This window comes from Scyliorhinus canicula, chromosome 9, assembly GCF_902713615.1.
Source record: "Scyliorhinus canicula chromosome 9, sScyCan1.1, whole genome shotgun sequence".
Taxonomy (NCBI): Eukaryota; Metazoa; Chordata; class Chondrichthyes; order Carcharhiniformes; family Scyliorhinidae; genus Scyliorhinus; species Scyliorhinus canicula.
In genome coordinates, this window is record NC_052154.1 from 72,752,589 (window position 1) to 72,775,584 (window position 22,996).

A 22,996-nucleotide genomic window follows, 5' to 3' on the forward strand; every position below is an offset into this window, starting at 1 on the left:
CTGGACGGGTCCAGCAGGAAGCTATGCACATTTAACAATCCGTTCGGCAGGTATTGTTACAACCGCATGCCTTTCTGTATCATTTCAGCTTCCGAAGTCTTTCATCGAATAATGGAGCAAATGATGGAGGGCATCGAGAGTGTGCAAGTCTATGTGGATGACGGGATCATCTGGTCCACGACGCCCGAGGATCGCATAGCTCGCCTCAGACAAGTTTTCCAGAGGGTCCACGAGAATGGCCTCAAGCTAAACAGGGCCAAATGTTCATTTGGTCGGTCAGCGATCAAGTTTCTGGGTGACCACATTTCCCAGCAGGGTGCGCAACCTGATGCTGACAAGGTACTGGCAATCAATGCCATGAAGACTCCAGAGGACAAAAAGGTGTTCCTACGTTTCCTTGGAATGGTAAATTTTCTAGGAAAATTCATTCCTAACATGACATCCCACACCACAGCACTCCGGCATCTCGTACAAAAGTTCACAGTGTTCCAATGGCTTCCCGCACATCAAGCGGAGTGGCTGGAGCTGAAGGCAAAGCTCACCACAGCCCCAGTACTGGCGTTCTTTGAGCCGACCAAGGATACCAAAATATCCACAGAAGCAAGCCAGGATGGCATTGGTGCGGTGCTCCTCCAGAAAGACGACTCCTCGTCCTGGGCTCCATTGGCATATGCATCCAGGGCCATGACCCCGACCGAACAACGGTATGCCCAGATAGAAAAAGAGTGCTTGGGTCTCCTGACAGAAATAGTCAAGTTTCTTGACTACGTATACGGTCTGCCAAAGTTCACAGTGGAAACAGACCACAGGTCCACATAATCCAGAAGGATTTAAATGATGTGACAACTCGGCTTCAGCGAATTCTCCTTCATCTCTGCCGCTATGACTTTAAACTCGTCTACACACCGGGTAAGGAGCTGATAATCGCGGATGCCCTCTCCCGATCCATCACCACGCCGTGTGAACAGGTCGACTTCATTCACCACATTGAGGCACAGGTACAGTTGTGTGCCAGCAACCTCCCAGTCACTGATGAACGAGTTGTCCAAATACATGAAGAAACTGCCAAAGATCCTCTACTGCAGCATGTGATGCAACACCTCGCAAATGGCTGGTAAAAGGGGCAATGCCCCCAGTTCTTCAACGTTAAGGACAAGTTAATGGTTGTTGAGGGGATCCTTCTTAAACTGGATAGAATCGTCATTCCCTAAAGCATGCAAACCAAGGAGCTCAAACAGATCCATGAGGGCCACCTTGGGGTCGAGAAATGTCAACGCAGAACTCGGCAGGCAGTTTACTGGCCTGGCATCAGCCAGGACATTGCCAACATGGTCCTCAACTGCACAACATGCCAACCATCCCAGCCCAAGGAAACGCTGCAACAGCATGAGATCATGACCTCTCCGTGGTCTAAGGTGGGGATAGACCTCTTTCACACAAATGGGCGTGATTACGTGCTTTTCATCGACTACTTCCCCAACTACCCAGAAGTGGTGAAACTGTCGGACCTCACGTCAAAGTCAGTCATCAAGGCCTGCAAGGAGACATTTGCCAGGCACGGTATACCACTCACAGTAATGAGTGACAACGGTCCATGTTTCTACAGCCAAGAGTGGCCCAATTTTACACAATACTACCACTTCAACCATGTCACATCCTGTCCCCATTATCCGCAATCAAATGGGAAGGCCGAGAAAGGGGTCCATATTGTCAAGCGGCTGCTTTGCAAGGCTGCAGACTCAGCATCTGATTTTAACCTTCCGCTGTTGGCAAAAAGGTCAACCCCTCTGTTAACTGGTTTGTCTCCGGCTCAGCTACTCATGAGCCGCAACTTGCGGACGACTGTTCCAGCCATCCATGTTTAAGACCTTGACCACCTCACGGTGCTGCAAAAAGTGCAGCGGTCCAGGGACCAGCAGAAGATCACGTATGATGCTCATGCCACTGATTCGCCTGCGCTGGCTCCAGAAGATGTTGGTCGCATCCAGTTGCCTGAGGGAGGCTGGTCAGCTCCAGCTGTTGACGTAAGACAGGCTGCCCCCAAGTCTTATGTTGTTCAAAAGACTGATGGCTCCATTCTACAGCACAACAGGAGGGCACTGCACAAAGTTGCCTGCCCACCCCCTGACCGCACCTTTCCGGATGTCGTTATGCCTCCTCCGGACATCTCGCACCACGAGGCCACCGATCTGGCAGAAATTCCGCATGTCCAGGTGCCGGCGTCCTCCCCTCTACCTCTGAGGCGGTCGACAAGAATCCTTCGCCAACCACAAAGACTGAATCTATAGACTTGAATCCTGTAAATTTTGTTCAGTTTGCTCTGTATCTGCACGTTAGACACCTTCCCATGTACATATGTTCATTCACTCACCATTTGGACATCGTCATACATGTATATGCAGCCACATTCCAAAACTTGTTTTAAAAAAGGGGAGATGTCATAATATCCACTCATGTTTATAATGAGAGGCAGTGACTGACACACAGAACAACCAATCACTAGACAGGACACTGCAGGGTACATTACCACTATAAAACACACAAGGTATCAAGGGCGAAATTCTCCGCCCCCCACGACGGGTGGGAGAATAGCGGGAGGGCCTTCCCGACATTTTTGCCGCCCTCCCGCTATTCTCCGCCCCCCCCCGCCGAAGTCCCGACCCGAATCGCTGCCGCCGTTTTTTTACGGCCGGCAGCGATTCTCAGCTGTTAGATGGGCCGAAGTCCCAGCCCTTTCCGCCGTTTTTACGAACGGCAAACACACCTGGTCTTGCCGTTCGTAAAAACGGCGTCACAAACTCGCTATTAATAACCATGGCACCGATTGGCACGGCCGTACCACGGCCGTGCCAAGGGTGCCATGGGCCCGCGATCGGTGGGCACCGATCGCGGGCAGCGGGCCCGATGCCCGCGCACTACTTGTCCTTCCGCCGCCCCGCAGTATCCATTCGCGGGGCGGCTGAGGGGCAACCCGGCCCGCGCATGCGCGGGTTTCGCGCAAAAACGCGATGACGTCACCCGCGCATGCGCGGGTTGGAGTCTTCCAAACTGCGCATGCGCGGCTGACGTCATATGACGCGTCAGCCGGCGCTAACTCCGGCAAGCGGGCTTAACGATTTTCGTTAAGCCCGTCTTGCCGGAGCCTACGGCGTCGGGCTGCTAGCCCCGACCGGGGACCAGAATCGGTCCCCCGTCGGGAAGGGGCGCGCTGCCGTAAAACCCGCCCGGGTTTTACGGCAGCTTTACGATTTCTCCCGTTTTGGGAGAATCTCGCCCCATGACTCTGCCTCTTCTCACTGGATACAGCTACAGATATAGTCAGGGTGCACAGTAAAGTGAGCGCTGTCTCCATGTGACAGAGAGCCAGTCTGGTTAAGCCAGACAGAGGGTAGCAGCTTAGATTAATAGAGCGTCAGCCCACAGCAGATTATGTACAGCAATCAGCAGGTTCAATAAATCAGTGTTGAACCATCTCCTGTGTCGGAAGCCTGTTTCTGGTCTTACTGCATTCAGTTGCAGTCAGTGTTAACCAACTCATATAACATATCAGCCTGCACATCTTTAGAATGTGGGAGGAAACAGGAGCACCCAGAGGAAACTCAGGCAGACACGGGCGAATGTGAAGACTCCACACAAACAGTTACCCGAGGTCGGAATTGAACCCGGGTCCTTAGTACTGTGAGGCAGCAGTGCTAACCATCGTGCCACCGTATTTGTAAATATTAAGGTGGCTGATTTGTTTTCAGGTATCTCAAGGAAGTACTTAATCTAATTAATGTCCTAATTAACACATCTATGCAGGCTGGGAATGTTCCTCTGCAGGCCGAGCTGAAGTCGGCCCATTTAAGTCAATGCCCATATCTGGGCATGCAAACAAAGTTAAATGGATTGCGCGCTTAAATGAATAGATGAACCAAAATAGAGTAAAACAGGTGGAATGATGCTCAGGGGGGTCAGGTTTGTGTGACATTGACGCCATTTAAAGCAGTACAGTGTTACTTAAAGCCAACCTGCACCTTTTAAAAATGAACATTCTGGTTGGATAAGGTGTTGGAATTGAAAACATGTGAGAAAGAAGAATATATTTTGGCACAACAGCAGAGAGAGCATCTTTCAAAAATTTTAAATGCTCAGAAACTATTTGCATAATTGTGGCAACTAGTAGGAATCAATCTACAACTACCATGTACCATCCTGCGGCTGAACACATATTTCGCTGACTATGTTTAAGAGATGGTTGGAAGGTTTTGTTTCAAAATGACAGCGCTTGACACAATGATGCACTCTGCAAATGCTCCTTGTGTGTCCATGATGACACTGTCATCAAAATGGTACCTCACATGATTTACATTAGAAGTGCATACGCAGGGCTGTAATATTTCCTGTTCTCCTGTTAGGTAAATAGCAACTGCAATGTTTATTTGCATATAACTACAAAGCAGAGGCTTGTAGCAAGGCAGCTTCCAAGATCGAAGTGGTATAGAAACAATTGTTTGCTCGGATGACCCTTGTTATATTACACTTTGTGGTAATATTTCGTTATTCTTTGCCTTTTTATCCGGAATGGTCGGATGAGTTGATGATTAAAGAAACCACCAGTCTTTGCCAATGAAGCAAAACTACTTAATTGAACAACAATTAATTAAATTAAGTTCGCACACACTACTGAGCTATAACTACTAATAAAGTAAGGTTGAATCTGTTAAACAGTAATTTATAATCTAATATTAATTAATGATGACCTCGTGTTAATTCTCTCTCTAATCTAAACTACTCCTCGTGCTGTGATCAATATCCCTCCTTTGCTAACTCCTACTAATTACCCAACATTCCCTGAGGTCTGATATTTATACTGGGAACTGGTGGTGCCCTCTAGTGTTAGAATTACAATGAGATATAATAATTAATCCTTCACTGGCGTACCTATTTACATATCATTACAATCCCCACCCTAGTTACTGATAGATTATTATGGGTGGCACGGCAGCACAGTGGTTAGCACTGTTGCTTCACAGTGCCAGGGACCTGGGTTCGATTCCTTGTGACACTAAATTATTATCGGGGCCATGTGATCCTCTCTGCAGATTACACCTTAAAGGGCACAAATATCACAGGGCACTGGTGCAAATTTTGAAGCCAAAGATCGCTTGAAAAAAAAACCAGGAGCTGAATTTTGAAGCTTAAATTGATCGGCCAGGTCCAACAAGGAATAGTACTTATTTTACCCTGGGTATTAAATGTTTATAAGAATCTGTCAGTTCAGAGCCATTCAAAATTGAACAATACAGAATGGGTTGTTAGAATGTTTGTTAGGGCAGTAAAAAAATAAAATTTAATGTAAAGGACTTTCCTGATCCTTGGAATGATTTTCTTACCCATCTCTTTTCATTGTGTCTAATCGTAAGCGTCATACTTTCTGTAAGATTCTGAATGCTTGAGTTTCCTACTATAATTTCAAATATACATCCATGTATTCGGTCAGTATGAACTGCATCCTGTAGAGAAATAAGCCATCAGAAGTGTTAGTGATGCAGAGCAGTGAAGAACATGGCATCAGGCACTTGGAACACCTTTAGAATATGTCCATAAGGGCCACATATCATTCAGGAGTTTGGTTCACACCTGTGTGAAGTGGACTAGTCACAAATGAGGCTGGAATCAAGGCACAAAATTTCACTCTTGTGCGGGAGCTACTTGATGGTCGAGAAGGGTAGGTTGGAGTCTCTGCTTCCTATGCCAAATCCTGCACTGTTACAAAGGCCATTTGTGTAGGAGGGGGCAAACTCGGGAGGCAGAAACTCCCAAATATAGGAATATCCACATCCCATGGCTCTTAGAAGTGTTCAGACCAATTACGATTTTTACATCGACTGAAACTAGTTACTGCTGACCCACTGAATGGCAGAAATAAAGCCCACCTGAAGTCCCAGGCTGGTTATAAATCCAGTCCAGATCACTCACTAACAGTGCAAAAAGTCCACATAGAGACCATGTCCAAGTCGGCCCCTTTAAGTTACTACATATGCACAGCCACACAAAAATGTTTAAATATGGTGTGCACTTAAATAAATCACCCATGCAACCCCACACTCCAAAAAGTAATGACTGGCCTGGGTCTCCTGAATCTCTGAAAGCCATAATTAATGGCAGAGCCTTTACAATGGAAATATTCCAACACTTAGTCAGGCTACAGTGTTTGCTGATTTTCAACACCATAACATAATGGCCTGCTCCGGATGATTGCCACTCTTGATGGCTTTAACCACGTTGTAATTCCAAAGCCCCTGTCTTGCCCAACCTTCCTCACTTAGGCTGGGGGAGACCGGAGCAACAAAGCATGCCTCCGACTGCATCGGAACTGGAGAGCAGAGAGGTACGAAACAACCCATCTAGGGCTGACCTCTCCGCTTTTACTCTCCTCCCCCCGACACGGTGTCCCATTCTCAGGCTGGCTTCTCTGGCCTGCACATCAATCCCTCGAACCTGTGGAGTACCTCCTCGAAAGTGCGAGCCCACCCCGCGTGAGACCCCCGATACCCTTTCTGCCCATGGACTCCCTTGAGGATAGTAGCGACCTGTACACTCACCTCTGAACTCCCCTTCGGAGGTGAGGTGGCCAGGTTCAGGGTTTTAATAACCTGTTGTAAACGGCGCTGGAGTGGAGTCACACTAGTGAGGTCGGTATTTACAATGAGAAAGGAGGTTACAGTAGGACTGCTTGCTAATAATATTATAATGCGTGCAAATGAGGTTCTTGACCTTCTTGGGCATGACCCTTGTTAAGTCTCTGGCGGGGTGGGGGGCGGGTAAAATAGCGTTGTGAGATCTCGCTGGCGAGATTTGCATTTCTGGCCTGGCGATATTTTGTGTCAACTTTGCCATTCGTGCTTGCGGTGAACGCAGACCGCAAAACCGCGGCCATCGTCTTTTGTCTGCACAGGAATATGAAAAGAAAAGTCAAAAAACACTTCAGAAAAATAAGATGGTGGACTGGTATCAGCCTATGGACTATTTTCTCTGTGGATTGATTGGCCCCTTGTGTTAGAAAAGCCTCCATTCCATTTTCTCCTTTTTAAACTGCATTGTGGTTATTTATTTTACTCCGTAATTATGCATCTTTCCGCAGACCCTGGTGCAGTTAATAATATTTTACCTCAAATACCGATGTATCATTATATATTATCAAAGTGATCCTTGATAGATCATTATGCTGCTCCATAGCTTTCCTGGACAATTCTGCTGGGAGATCCACCTCGAAATCAAAATCCCGTATATTAGATGTCTTTTCACCAACCTGCACAAAGATTATTCATTTAACCCATCAGATTGTTCAATTGTAACTTACTTATAGAATGGATTTGGATTGATACATTCATGTAAAATCAGTTTGTAAAGTACAAAGAAAAGTATCTTGTCTGATAACATAGCATTCCCTCACAACTGCACTGAAGTGTCAATGTAGATTGTATTAAAGTACATGGAGAGGGATTTGAAGAGTGATTTGAATCCACCAGAAGTGTGACTATTTATAAATAAACCAAGTAAAGTAAATGAAAAATTATATTTATATATTAGTTGGGATTCTTTGTTGCCCGACGCTGATATCATAATCGGTGATCGGGCGGAGAATCTATTCCGACGCCGGCGTGTGCAGTTGCAATGCAATTGGCGCCTCATCGCCCGGCCCACTCATGATGCTCCGCCCCCGATGGGCTGAGTTTCCGATGGCGCGGGACATGTGTCCTCACAGAAATCATGAACCCGGTGTAGTGGCTGCGGACTGTGTCCAGTGCCCCCACAGTTGGCCAGGATCCGTGCCACTGGCTGGGGGGGCTTCAGTGAGGGCTGGGGAAACTGGTGGGGGGGGGGGGGGGGGGGGGGGAGGAGGGGTGGCCAGTGGGTGGGCTGTGGGTTCGCAGTTTGCAGGTCAGATCTGCGCAGGGCTGGCGCCATGTTGCACGGCACGACAGCTGCAGGTCATCAGCCGTGTCCATGCGTGGCCTGGAATTGGGCCATTCTCCGGCCGTTTTCAGAGATAATTAATGGGACTTAGTTGACAAATCCACTGGATCTGATGACTTGTATCATAAGATTTTAAAATAAGTAGCTACAGAGATTGTGGTTGCATTGGTTTTGATCTTCCAGAAGTCTGCAGATTCTGCAATGACCCCCAGGGATGGAAAGGTATCAAACATTACCATAATAGTGAAGAAAGTGAGAAAAAGAGAAAGCAGGTAACTACAGGGCAGTTAGACTGACAGTATTCCTGGGGAAAAAATTGAATCTATTATGGAGGGTATGGTAAAAGAGTATTTAGAAATATGATCAGGCAAAGTTCATATGAATTTATGGAAGGGAAGTTTTGTTTGACAAATAGGTTAACTGAGCCTATAACTTGAAGAATAAATAAGGGCAGACCAGTAGATGTAGTGTATTTGGAGACGCAAGAACGTTGATATGGTGCCAGGTAAGAGGTCATTATACAAAATTTGGGCTTGTGGAACTGGGGTAAAATATTAGAATGGACTGTGGGCTGGTTAATGGACATAAAGCAGTGATAGAGGGTCGTTTTTAAGTTGGTAGTTTATAACTACTGGGGTACCACAAGGATCAAATGTGTGAGTCTCAGTTGTATGCAACCCCATATGAATGACTTAACGGAGGTGAGCATAAAGTCTCCAAGTATTCTAACAAGGTACAAAGTTAGATGGGAAATTAAGCTGTGAGGCAGACATAAGCAGGTTGCAAAGGATATGTACAAGTTAAATGGGCAAGAACATGGCAGATGGAATATAATGTGGTGAAGTTATCTGCTTTGGAAGGAAGAAATAGAAAAGTAGAATATGTTCTAAACATTGAGAAGATAGGAAACATTCATATTCATGAGGATATAGGATCCTGGCATATGAATCACAAAGTTAACATGCTGGTACAGCAAACAATTGCAGAGTAATTGATATGGGAGCCTTTGCTGCAAAGGAATTATAGAATAAGATTGAAGAATTTAATGGAAACATTTCTTGCTAATTTATGGCGGGTTTTTCAGGGAGTTTCCCGCCGGCACTGCCAGCGAGTTCCTCACCGCTATCTAACGACACTTAGTCACTTTTTTGGGCCCTGAGGAGTTTCTCACTGGTTTAGCCCACACAAACAATTTTTTTCAGCACTGGGAATCTGAACTCAGAGACCGGGCCACCATTTTGAAAGGGTACCCCGATCTCAAAGTGAGCTTGTGGGTCACGCCCACCCATGGGCAATGTCACCCCCACACACTACCCCACACCCCACAGGTGAGGGCACCCCGCTATGGGGTCCCTGGAAGCCCACCTCTTCAGGCCCCCACATCCCTTACAGGCCCCCCTCTCTCCAGGACCCCCACCTGTCGCCCCCCCCCCCCCCCGAGTCTCCCAGAGGCCCCTACTGACCTGTACCCCCCACCCTTCAAAACCCCCCCTCCACCTCCCTATCATGTGCATGGCCCCCTCAGGCCCTGATCCTTAGCAGTGCCACCCTGGCACCCTTGTGCTGGCAGTGCTCCAGGGTGGCAGTGCCAAGATGCCAGCTGGGCAGTGGCAACGTGCCCACATTCCAGGGGAAGGGCCACTGACCTTGACCACACAGGGGCCTAAGATGGCCCGGGAGACCTCCCGGGTGCCGTTCCGTCTGGTTCACGTTTGTGTGGACCAGTACTGAAAGGCAAACAGCTGAAGACTCGCTGGGGAGGCTGGTAGATCCCGGGTAAGCTCACCTAAGTAGATTTAAACCCGACTTAGGTGCATACTGTTTGGCCATGCCCCTCTTGAACGAGATTCCTATTCCAACACCTCGCGGCACTTGGGTATATCCCATGAGGCATGAACGCTGTTGGGAAGCCCGTCGGAGGCCTCTCCCGGCATCTACCGGCCACTTTGCACTCGGGCGAGGGCGCAACATGGCCGGTGGACTGTACCCCACATCTGGGGCGGAATTCTCTGTTCCTGAGGCTAAGTGCCGGCGTCAACTTAGCAACTTAGCCAACACGATAGGAAAAACAGCGTGAACCCTTCACCGATTCTGGTACAGGTGAGGGGCTGGCACCGGAGCCTCGTGAAACGCACGCGGGTCACACGGAAAACAGCTGGAGAATCGCTGGGTCCCGGGCCGCGTATGCAAAGGGGCTAACGTGTTACAACGGTCGTGCCAGAAAACATGGCGCCAGCCGTGCTGGACCATGTAACCATCCACCTCAACCAAACAGCTCACCTCCTGGCCACTCCCCACCACTCTCGCCAGCCCTAGCAGAAGTCTCCCGGCCAGCGGCACGGATGTTAGCCGAGCGTGGCGGCGCTGGACACTGTCCACAACCGGCACGCCAGGTTCCCGACCGCTGGGACCATACTTGGCCCGCGCCGTCGGGAACTCGACCCATCGAGGCAGAACATTGCGGGTGGGCCGGCTGATGGGGCGGCAACAGCGTTGCGACTGTGCACAGCGCGCGCCCCGATGATGCTGATTTGGAGGGGGTTGAGCACTGTGAACCTCCGTCAAACCGGCGCCTCCCCTGATTCCGGTGGGAAAGCCATTCTCCGCCTGATCGCCGATCACAATTTCAGTGTCAAGCTACGCAGAATTCCACCCCTGGAATATTGTGTAAAGATCTAGGGCTGAATTCTCCGTTCCTTTTTTAATAATGTTTTTTGTGGTATACAAAACAAGGATAAGTGTGGACAAACAGGAGGAGGCAGAGGATAAAGAAAAATATTTACACGTAAATTGGTTTCAACTATTTACATACCTACATGTATTAGCGAGAAACAGCACGGTTATGTGAAGGGGAGATCATGTCTCACTAACTTGATAGAGTTTTTCGAGGAGGTCACAAAGATGATTGATGCAGGTAGGGCAGTGGATGTTGTCTATATGGACTTCAGTAAGGCCTTTGACAAGGTCCTTCATGGCAGACTGGTACAAAAGGTGAAGTCACACGGGATCAGGGGTGAGCTGGCAAGGTGTATACAGAACTGGCTAGGTCATAGAAGGCAGAGAGTAGCAATGGAAGGGTGCTTTTCTGATTGGAGGACTGTGACTAGTGGTGTTCCACAGGGATCAGTGCTGGGACCTTTGCTGTTCGTAATATATATATAAATGGTTTGAGGAAAATGTAACTGGTCTGATTAATAAGTTTGCAGACGACACAAAGGTTGGTGGAATTGTGGATAGCGATAAGGACTGTCAGAGGATACAGCAGGATTTAGATTGTTTGGAGACTTGGGCGGAGAGATGGCAGATGGAGTTTAATCCGGACAAATGTGAGGTAATGTATTTTGGAAGGTCTAATGCAGGTAGGGAATATACAGTGAATGGTAGAACTCTCAAGAGTATTGACAGTCAGAGAGATCTAGGTGTACAGGTCCACAGGTCACTGAAAGGAGCAACACAGGTGGAGAAGGTAGTCAATGAGGCATACGGCATGCTCGCCTTCATTGGCCGGGGCATTGAGTATAAAAATTGGCAAGTCATGTTACAGCTGTATAGAACCTGAGTTAGGCCACACTTGGTGGTGGTTGTGATTTCCTGTTTTTCATTCCCCATTGTTTTTTTTAGTTCTGGCTGTTTCTCCTGCTCCCCCCCGCCCCCCCCCCCCCCCCCCCCCTTCCCTTTCCTAATCCCCCTGTTTGTCTTGCCTTCTTATCTCATATGTTCTTCTACCCTGCTCCAGTTATGTTGGTGTGATACTGCTTCTCATGTTTCTTTTGTTGGGCATGGTTGGGTTCCATGTCTCTCTGCCCCCCTCCCATTCCCTATTCCCCCCTTCTCCCCTCTTGCTTGCTGTGTTGTGACTATCCTTTCCTGTTCTCTGACTACTTAGTTGCTGTCTTGGAAGCAGATCTTGGAACAACCGAGTGAATGTCTCCCACGTTTTGTGGAAGCCCTCCCCCGACCCTTGAGTGGTGAATTAAATTTTCTCCATTTGGACAATTTCCGTTAGGTCAGACAGCCAGTCTGCAGCTTTGGGTGATGCTGCTGATCGCTAGCCGAACAGGATTCTCCTGCGGGCAATTAGCGAGGCAAAGGTAAGGGCGTCGGCCCTCCTCCCCATGAAGAGATCTGGCTGTTCTGATATCCCGAAGACTGCCATTCTTGGGCATTGATTTGATTTGACTTATTGTCACATGTACCGAAGTACAGTGAAAAGTATTTTTCTGTGGCCGAGGAAAAGTACACAGTACGTACATAGGAGACAAAGAGAATAACCAACAGAGAACATTGACAAATGGTACATTGACAAACAGTGATTGGTTACAGTGCGGAACAAGGGGCCAAACAAAGCAAATACATGAACAAGAGCAGCATAGGACATCGTAAATAGTGTTCTTACAGGGAACAGATCAGTCCGAGGGGAGTCGTTGCGGAATCATGTAGCTGTGAGGAAGAAGCTGTTCCTATGTCTGGATGTGCGGGTCATCAGACTTCTGTACCTTCTGCCTGATGAAAGGGTCTGGAAGAAGGCAATGCCTGGAGGGGAGGGGTCTGTGATAATGCTGTCTGCTTTCCTGAGGCAGCGGGAGGTGTATACAGAATCAATGTAGGGGTGGCAAGCTTGTGTGATACATTGGACTGAGTTCACCACACTCCGCAGTTTCTTGCGATCTTGGACCGAGCAGTTGCCATACCAAGCTGTAATGCAGTCGGATAGGATGCCCTCTATGGCACATCTGTAGAAGTTTGTGAGAGTCGACGCAGACATGCCAAATTTCTTTAGCTTCCGTAGGAAATAGAAACGTTGTTGGGCTTTCTTGACTGTTGCATCAACGTGAATGGACCAGGTGATGGTGACCCCCAGGGACTCAAAGCTATCGACCATCTCCACTTCGGGCATGGCTCCCCCCTCCCCCCACCACCTTGACAATGCCTCGAAGAAGGCTGTCCAAAACCCAGCAAGTCTGGGGCAAGACCAGAACATGTGGGCATGGTTGGCTAGGCCTCCTTGGCACCATTCGCATTTGTCTTCCACTTCCGGGAAGCACCTGCTCATTCGGGTACAGGTTAAGTAGGCTCTATGTACCACTTTTAGTTGCATTAGGCTTAGCCTTGCACGTGTCGAAGTGGAGTTGACCCTGTGCAGTGCTTCGCTTCAGAGTCCCCACACTATTTCAAACCCCAAGTCCTCCTCCTACTTCACCCTCGTCTTGTCCAGTTGAGTATTGGCCTCCCTTAGCAGTCACCCATACATGTCACCATAGTTCCCTTTCCCGAGGATGAACAGTTCCTCTAACAGTGATTGTTGTGGTGGTCGTGGGTACGTCCTTGTTTCCTTTTGTAAGACTTTTTGATCTCTAGGTACTTTAGTTCGTTCCCACCCGTCAGCTGGAAGTTTTCTGTCAGTTCCTCGAGCGTTGTTAGCCTGTTGTTGGGTAGAAGTCCCTAACTGTCAGCGTCACCCGTCCTGTCTCCACTTTTTAAAGGTGACATCCATAGTCGCTGGTGTAAACCTGTGCTTGTTGTAGATGGGGGCCTTGTCGGACATTTCGGTTAACCTGAAATGCTTTTGCAGTTGGTTCCACGACCGGACTTTTGCTACCACCACTGGGCACGTTGAATTTTTATTAGGTAGGATGGGAGTACCGCCGTGGCTTGGGCTAGGAGGGAGGTCCCTCTGCAGGAAGCCTCCTCCATGAGCACCTACTCAGCTTCTGGCTCCTTTAGAAACATAGAACATACAGTGCAGATGGAGGCCATTCGGCCCATCGAGCCTGCACCGACCCACTTAAGCCCTCACTTCCACCCTATCCCCGTAACCCAATAACCCCTCCTAACCTTTTTCGGTCACTAAGGGCAATTTATCATGGCCAATCCACCTAACTTGCACGTCTTTGGACTGTGGGAGGAAACCTGAGCACCCGGAGGAAACCCATGCAGACACGGAGAGAACGTGCCGACTCCGCACAGACAGTGACCCAGCGGGGACTCGAACCTGTGACCCTGGCGCTGTGAAGCCACAGTGCTTGCCACTTGTGCTACCGTGCTGCCCCTTTATCACCCCTTTACCCTCTCCGCAGTTGCTGCCCAGTGATAATATTGCAGGTTTGGATGGGTGTTATACTTTCAATTCACCGAGAGGCAGAGGGAGCGAGTGAACATAAGGCTTTATTAGTCATGAACTTGCCTAGCCAGAGTCGGTTATGCAGATGAGTGCCACCCGCAGGTGGCTGGGTTATATATGGCCCCGGTGAGGGTGGAGCCAGAGGCGGAGCCCCACCAGGCTTACAGTACAGTACCTGGAAGCAACTCATATCGCCACTTCCAGGTCATAGGTTACATTAGGTGAATACAATGGTTACAGTGTCATGCATTAGGTGAATACATTCACCACAGTGGGCAAGGTCCCCCCATGGATCTCGTTCTCTGCAGTACTCTCTTTGGGATCCTTGCATTCTTCCGCCCCCACACAAATGGCATAATCAATTTGTCCAGTGACTTGGAAAATGCCTTGGGGATGTAGATCGGGATGGATCTAAACAGGAAGTGAAATCTGGGCAGTACGTTCATCTGGATCGCCTTCACTCTCGTCGCCAGGGAGAGTGGGAGTGTGTTCCATCTCTGCAGGTCCTTTTTTATTTCTTCCATCAGGCTGATCAGGTTCCACTTGTGGATCCATGTCCAGTTATGAGCGAATTGGATCTCCAGGTAGTGGAATTTGTGTCAGGCTGTTCAAAAGGTAAACCCTACAGCTCTGCCCCTCCCTCTTGCGAGTTCACCGGGAAGATCTCACTTTTGCTCAGGTTAACTTTGTAGCCTGAGAAGACTCCAAAATCTTCAAGAGCGTCATGATTCATTCCATGATGCTTCGCGGGTACGAGATGTAGAGGAGAAGGTCATCCGCATAGATGAAGACTCTGTGCTCTCTGTCTCCTCTCCTGATCCCTTTCCAGTTCTTTGCCGCCCTAAGTGCAATCGTGAGTGGTTTGATCACCAGGGCGAACAGCAGCGGGGATAACGGGCATTCCTGCTTTGTGCCTCTGTGCGGCTGGAACTACTGGTGGCATTTGTCCATACACTCACCGTGGGAGATTATACAGGAATTTTGCCCGAACCGCTTCAGTACCTCCATGAGGTACTTTCATTTGACTTTGTCGAAGGCCCTTTCTGTATCCAGGGAGAAGATCACCTCAGGTGTTCTCTCCCCGGATGGGGTTATGATCGTGTTCAGCAGGCACCTGACGTTTGATGCTAGCTGTCTACCCTTGACAAAACCCGTCTGGTCTTCTGCTACCACCTCTGGTACACAGTCCTTCAGATTTTTGGCTAGGATCTTGGCCCGTATTTTTGAGTCAGCGTTTAGTAGCGAGATGGGTCTGTAGTAACCACATTCTGTTGGGTCTTTGTCTTTCTTAGGTATCAGCGAGTTTGAGGCTTGTGCTAGCGTAGGCAGCAGGGTACCCCTTGGCAGTGAATCTATGAACATCTCCTGCAGGTGCAGGACCAATGCTGTAGCAAATCTTTTGCAGAAGTCCGCCAGGAAACCTTCCGGTCCCGGCGCCTTCCCCGCCTGCATGGAGCTGGTACTCTCAATGATTTCTCCCAGTTCTAGCGGTGCTTCCAGTCCATGTCTCCCATCCTCCCCCATGACTGGCATGTCCAGTCCATTGAGGAACTGCTTCATCCTCAAGTCCCCTGCTTGGGCTTGGAAGTGTACAGCCCCGGTAGAAGGTCTCGAATGCCTCATTGACCTTATCCGGCTCTGCTACTAAGCTGCCTTTGCTATTCCTAATCTGGGCTATTTCCCTCATGGCTGCCTGCTGGTGAGTCATCAGGCGGCTGGCCTTATCTCCGTGTTCGTACAGGGTCCCCCCTGCCTGGCAGAGTTGTTGCACTGCTTTCCTCATGGGGAGCAGGTCAAAGTCTATCTGTAGCTTTTCCCTCTCCACCAGGAGCTCTACATTCGGGACCTTAAAGTATCTACCTCCAGTTTGGAGTCAACAAGCTGTTGCCTAGCCACCCTCTCTTCCCATCTCTCGTGATTTGTAAGCTAGAATTTCACCCCTGGTCACAGTCTTCAGTTCCTCTCAGAACGGGAGGGTGAGACCTCCCCATTCTGGTTGTTAGTAACATACTCGTCTATGGCCTGTGATATTTTCTCACCGAGGGCCTTGTTGGCCAGGACAGTAGCCAACCTCCATGGGGGGTGTTGGGCATGGGCCGTCTCCAATGTCATATCCACGTGATGTGGAGCGTGGCTGGAGATTACGATCGTGGAATATTCCGCTCCCAGTAACCCTGGAAGCACCAATTTTCCCACTACAAAGATGTCGATTCATGAATATACTTTGTGTACTTGGGAGATGAAGAAGTCCATTTTCCCCTGGGTAGGTGAAGCGCCATGGGTTCTCAGCCCCCACCTGCTTCATGAATAAGCTGAGTTATTTCACCATGTTGGAGGTTTTTCCTGTTTTAGGATTTGACCTGTCCAGTTAAAGCACTTCCCCCCATTATCAGATGGTGTGTGCCTATGTTGGGGATTTCCGCCATAGCCTTCTTGACAAACTCCGTGTCATCCCAGTTGGGAGAGGACACGTTCACCAGGAATACCAGTGCCCGTACCCCTGGGTCCATATCCATCCTCGTCACAGTGAATATCGTCCTCTTATTTAACAGTATGGCAACCCCCCGGGCTCTCGTCCTGTAGCAGGAATGGTAGGTCTATCCCACCCAATCCTTCTTACCGCAGTCGGCCCTTCTCTCTCAGGTGCGTCTCTTGGAGGAAGACTATGTCAGCTTTCATAATTTTCAGGTGGGCGACGACTCTGGATCTCTTCACTGGGCAGTTAAGTGCCCTGATGTTCCAGGTGACTATCCAGATGGGGGCTTTTTGTCCCCCATTCATGCGGAATCAACCATACTTACCTGGTGGATGTGCCCCTGCACTCCTGGGTTTCCCTTTGTTAGGGGGTCGTCCAAAATGGCCACTGGCACTGTTCTCCCCATTAGGTTGGGCCCCTGCGTTCCGGGGTTTTCCTTTATCCAGGGGACACCCAGCATGGCCATCAACTGTGTGTTCGCCATATGGGTGAGCCCCTGCACTCCAGGATTTCCCTTTGTTCAGGGACCCTCCAAAGTAGTTGCTTGCAGCACCATTTTGTTCCAAGCCTGTTGACGTCAGCCTAATGCCCTCAGGCTTGTGGTTGGAAAGTACAATTGTGGAATATTCAACTCCTAGTAGCCCTGTAACTGCCCCTCCCCTTCTCCCTCTTTCTTTCATAGTTGTCCCCGATGTAAAAAGAATGTAAAAAGTGAACAGTAAGTATTAAGATTCTGTTCCTGTGGGCCCTTCATCGCAGTCCCTGCTGTAGCCTCTCTCGTCTGTTCTCTGAGGTGAACTTGTCCATGTCTGCAGGGGCTATGAAGAAGTGCTCCCTGCCTTGGAACGTGACCCAGAGCTTGGCTGGGTACAGTATCCCAAACAATTACGCCGTTTTTGTACAGCACGGTCTTCGTCTTATTAAATTCTGCTCAGCGCTTGGCCAGGTCGGCTCCAATATCCTGATAATCCGAATCCGATGGCCTTCCAAGTTAGTTTTTGGTTTCTCTCGCCCAGCACAAGATGCGATCCCGGTCCTGCTACCGGTGCATTTTGCCGATTGTCACCCCCTGGCTGTTGTCTGGTTGGGCTTTGGGCGAAGCGACCAGTGTGCACTGTTGATTTCTGGTGTATTGGGGAAGCTATTCCTTGCCACCAGGTTGCCCAACATTTGGGCCACATAGTCTGTAGGATTCCTACCTTCGGTCCCCTCCATGATTTGTAGGTTTTGATGCCTCGACCGGTTCTTCTGTGCCTCGAATTTCCCTTTCAGGTTCCCTTATGTCACGGCCAGCCTTGCCACCTCCTTCTCCAGGGCGATGATCCGGTCGGCTCTCATATGTTCCAGCTTTTTCCAGCTTCTTGATCATTTCTTCCTGGGCTTCCAGTTGCCTTTCCGCCTTATCCAGGGCCACCTTACCTGCATGGTCGCCAGAGCTTCAGTAACCAGACCCTTCACTGCAGCTTGAATGTCTGACTTTGTCTCTTCCCGATACTCTCTCAATTCTCTTGAGCGAAACGCCCTCCACCCATCCCCTGGTGTGTGTGTGTGTGTGTGTGTGCGTGTGTGTGTGGGGGGGTTGGTACCCATGCGGCGAGCCTGTCCCTCTCGCTCTGGCGAAGCCCAAGTATCACCGCCTCGTGTGTCGGTTGACTCGTTTGCTTGCTTGTCCAGGCTTTTTCCACTCCTGGTTTCTACTCGTACTCTGGAGTGGCTGCTGTTTGTCATTTTTCTCTCTCCGTCGTGTTGTGGTAGTGGTGTGGGGATGTTTTTGGGTGTTAGCGGGTGTTTTTCGGGCAAAAAGAACCTATTTTTCAGGTTCATGAGAGGAGTGCCACCTGATGTGCGACCTTTCAGCACATCGCCGTCACCGGAAGTCATGGATTCTCCTCCGTTCCTGAGACTAAATGTTGACACCGGCGCAGGAATCGTGGAGTTGCATGATAGGAAAACTGCCGCTGCACCTGGACCGATTTAGCGACTGTGGAGGGGCGAGCATTGCCATGTGGAACACAATCGATTCCAAAGAGAAACGGTGCCAGGTTCACACTCAGGAAGCTGAGTTCTCTCAGTGGGCCAGAGAAGACACAGCCAGAGTGAGGCACATCGAAGAGTGAGTTGGGTGGGGAGGAGGTGCTTTTTATCTCTGGTAAGTGACTGGTAAGTAGTTTTTCTTTTCATTTGTCTATTTATTTATTTGTTTTCTTTTGTTTTTTGGCATTGTAGTTGTATAAGTTAACCTAAGGTTTAAGACATGGCATGAGATCCCAGGCCCATGTCATGGTCCTCGTGTACGATATGGGAGCTCAGGGACACGTCCACTGACCCTGGCTCCTTCACGTGCAGGAAGTATGTCCAGCTGCAGCTACTGTTAGACTGCTTGATGGCTCTGCAGCTACGGGTGGATTCAATTTGGAGCATTCGCGATGCTGAGGATGTCGTGGATAGCACGTTCGCTGAGTTGGTCACACCGCAGGTGAAAATAACTGAGGGAGATAGAAAATGGGTGACCAAAAGACAAAGCAAGAGTAGGAAGGCAGTGCAGGTGTCCTCTGCGTTCATCTCCCTGCAAAACAGATATACCGCTTTGGATACTGTTGAGGGAGATGGCTCACCAGGGGAAGGCAGCAGCAGCCAGGTCCATGGCACCGTGGCTGGCTCTGCTGCGCAGGAGGGCAGGAAGAATGGAAGGGCTATAGTGATAGGGGACTCAATCGTAAGGGGAATAGATAGTTCTGTGGACGCAATCGAGACTCCAGAATGGTATGTTGCCTCCCTGGTGCAAGGGTCAAGGATGTCTCGGAGCGGCTGCAGGACATTCTGGCGGGGAGGGTGGACAGCCAGCTGTCATGGTGCATATAAGCACTAATGATATAGGTAAAAAACAGGATGAAGTCCTACAAGCTGAATTCAGGGAGTTAGGAGTTAAACTATTTTTTTGGGGCAGCACAGTAGCATGGTGGTTAGCATAAATGCTTCACAGCTCCAGGGTCCCAGGTTCGATTCCCGGCTGGGTCACTGTCTGTGTGGAGTCTGAACGTCCTCCCCGTCTGTGTGGAGTCTGAACGTCCTCCCCGTGTGTGCGTGGGTTTCCTCCGGGTGCTCCGGTTTCCTCCCACAGTCCAAAGATGTGCGGGTTAGGTGGATTGGCTAAGCTAAATTGCCCGTAGTGTCCTAAAAAGTAAGGTTAAGGGGGGGGGGGTGTGGGTTGTTGGGTTACGGGTATAGGGTGGATACGTGGGTTTGAGTAGGGTCATCATTGCTCGGCACAACATCAAGGGCCGAAGGGCCTGTTCTGTGCTGTACTGTTCTATGTTCTCTAAAGGTAGTATTCTCAGGATTGCTACCAGTGTCATGAGATAGTCAGAGTAGGAATGTCAGGATAGACATGATGAATGCGTGGCTCGAGAGATAGTGCAAGAGGGAGGGATTCAAATTCCTGGGCATTGGAACCGGTTCTGGGGGAGGTGGAACCAGTACAAACCGGACGGTCTGCACCTGGGCAGGACTGGAACCAATGTTCTGGGGGGGTGTTTGCTAGTGCTGTTGGGGAGGGTTTAAACTAATGTGGCAGGGGGAGGGGAACCGATGCAGGAAGTCGGAGGGAAGTGAAACGGGGACAGAAGCAAAAGGCAGTAAGGGGGAAAGTGTAAGGCAGAGAAGTCATAGTCAAAAATGAAAAAGGGCCACAGTACAGGGTACAGTGACTGAGGAGAGCTCAGTGAATAGGCCCAGTAATACTAAAAGGAATAAAACGGGAAGTAAAAACATAAATGGAAAGCGAAGCAGCAGGTTATTACATGAAGATATGGGTTCTACGAGAAGGAAAATTAGGAGAAAAGTTAAAGGGAAAGATAACTTTGGAGAGGTTACTGATGGAGGTGTTAAGATTCAAAACAGAGGTATAAAAGCCAACATAAGGGTACTTTACCTGAATGCTCATAGTATTCAGAATAAGGTAAATGAGTTGATGGCGCAAGTCATCGTGAATGACTATGATTTAGTGGCCATTACTAAAACACGGTTAAAGGATGGTCATGACTGGGAGTTAAATATCCAAGGGAATCAAAATATTTGGAATGACAGAGTGGATGGTAAGGGATGTGGTGGACCTCTGTTATTTAAGGATGACATCCTGGCAGTTGTGAGGAATGACATTGGTGCTAGCCTCCCCGGACAGGCGCCGGAATGTGGCGACTAGGGTCTTTTCACAGTAACTTCATTGAAGCCTTCTCGTGACAATAAGCGATTTTCATTTCATTTCATTTCATGGATGATAAGGTTGAATCCATTTGGCTGGAAATCAGGAACAGTAAAGCGAAAAAGCCACTCATAGGTTTAATCTATAGGCCATCGAATAATAACATTATGTTGGGGCAGGCAATAAACAAAGAAATAATTGATGCATGTAGAAATGGCACAGCAGTTATCAATGGGGATTTTAATCTACATGTTGATTGGTTTAACCAGGTCGGTCAAGGCAGCCTTGAGGAGGTGTTTATAGAATGTATCCGCGATAGTTTCTTAGAACAGTATGTAATGGAACGTACGAGGGAACAAGCGATCCTAGATCTGGTCCTGTGTAATGAGACAAGATTGATTAATGGTGTCATAGTCAGGGATCCTCTCTGTAGGAGCGATCATAATATGGTGGAATTTAAAATACAGATGGAGGGTGAGAAGGTAACATCAGACAGTAGTGTTTTGTGCTTAAACAAAGGAGATTACAATGAGATAAGAGCTGGCTGAGGTAGACTGGGAGCAAAGACTTTATGGTGAAACAGTTGAGGAATAGTGGAGAACTAAGCGATTTTTCACAGTGCTCAGCAAAGGTTTACACCAACAAAAATGAAGGATGGTAGAAAGAGAGAAAATCGACCATGGATATCTAAGGAAATAAGGAAGAGTATCAAATTGAAGGAAAAAGCATACAAAATGGCAAAGGTTAATGGGAGACTAGAGGATTGGGAAATCTTTAGGGAGCAACAGAAAGCTATTAAAAAAGCTATAAAGAAGAGTGAAATTCACGGATTGGAAATTAGCAAACATGACACCACCATTAAAAAAGGAGGTAGGCAGAAAGTGGGTAATTATAGGCCAGTTAGCTTAACTTCGGTAGTAGGGAAGATGCTGGAATTTATCATCAAGGAAGAAATAGCGAGGCATCTGGATGGAAATTATCCCATTGGACAGACACAGCATGGGTTCATAAAGGGCAGGTCGTGCCGAACAAATTTAGTGGAATTTTTTGAGGACATTACCAGTGCGGTAGACAATGGGGAACCAATGGATGTGGTATGTCTGGATTTCCAGAAAGCTTTTGATAAGGTGCCACATAAAAGATTGCTGCATAAGATAAAGATGCATGGCATTAAGGGTAAAGTAGTAGCATGCAAAGAGGATTGATTAATTAATAGAAAGCAAAGAGTGGGGATTAATGGGTGTTTCTCTGGTTGGCAATCAGTAGCTAGTGGTGTCCCTCAGGGATCAGTGTTGGGCTCACAATTGTTCACAATTTACATAGATGATTTGGAGTTGGGGGACCAAGTGCAATGTGCCCAAGTTTGCAGACGGCACTAAGCTGAGTGGTAAAGCAAAAAACGCAGAGGATACTGGAAGTCTGCAGAAGGATTTGGATAGTTTAAATGAATGGGCTAGGGTCTGGCAGATGGAATACAATGTTGACAAATGCAGCAGGTGATTAAGAGGGCGAATAGAGTTTTGTCCTTCATTGCTAGAGGGATGGACTTTAAGACTAGGGAGGTGAGGTGTTAGTGAAGTCATACCTGGAGTATTGTGTTCAGTTTTGGTCTCCTTACCTGTGAAAGGACGTACTGGTGCTGGAGGATGTGCAGAGGAGATTCACTAGGTTATTCCCAGAGTTGAGAGGGTTGGATTACGAGGTGAGGTTGAGTAGACTGGGACTGTACTTGTTCGAATTTAGAAGAATGCGGGGGGGATCTTATAGAAACATATAAAATTATGAAGGGAATAGATAGGATAGATGCGGGCAGGTTGTTTCCACTGGCGGGTAAAAGCAGAACTAGGGGGCATAGCCTCAATATAAGGGGAAGTAGATTTAGGACTGAGTTTAGGAGGAACTTCTTCACCCAAAGGGTTGTGAATCTATGGAATTCCCTGTCCAGTGAAGCAGTCTTCATTAAATGTTTTCAAGATAAAGATAGATAGTTTTTTGAAGAATAAAGGAGTAAAGGATTATGGTGTCGGGCGGGAAAGTGGAGCTGAGTCCACAAAAGATCAGTCATGATCTCAATGAATGGTGGAGGGTGCAGGCTCAAGGGGGCAGATGGTCTACTCCTGCTCCTAGGTCTTATATTCTTATATACACACTTCACTCACCACACACACCATCCCAACCAACAAGATGGCAGCAAGATGCGTGGCCCCACGATTTACAGATGCTAAGCTGGAGACCC

At 48.6% G+C, this 22,996-nt stretch overlaps 1 protein-coding gene across 1 annotated transcript in view; it reads right to left on the bottom strand.

The window, feature by feature from the left end:
• Nucleotides 1-22,996, bottom strand: part of LOC119971420 (adhesion G-protein coupled receptor G2-like) — a 198,378-nt gene that overhangs the window by 61,233 nt on the left and 114,149 nt on the right. Inside the window, exons 6-7 of the mRNA XM_038806911.1 lie at nucleotides 7,154-7,294; nucleotides 5,376-5,495 (exon numbers count right to left, since the gene is read on the bottom strand). Coding sequence (XP_038662839.1) covers nucleotides 5,376-5,495; nucleotides 7,154-7,219 — 186 coding nt within the window. The 5' untranslated portion in view covers nucleotides 7,220-7,294. The remainder of the gene's footprint in view (nucleotides 1-5,375; nucleotides 5,496-7,153; nucleotides 7,295-22,996) is intronic.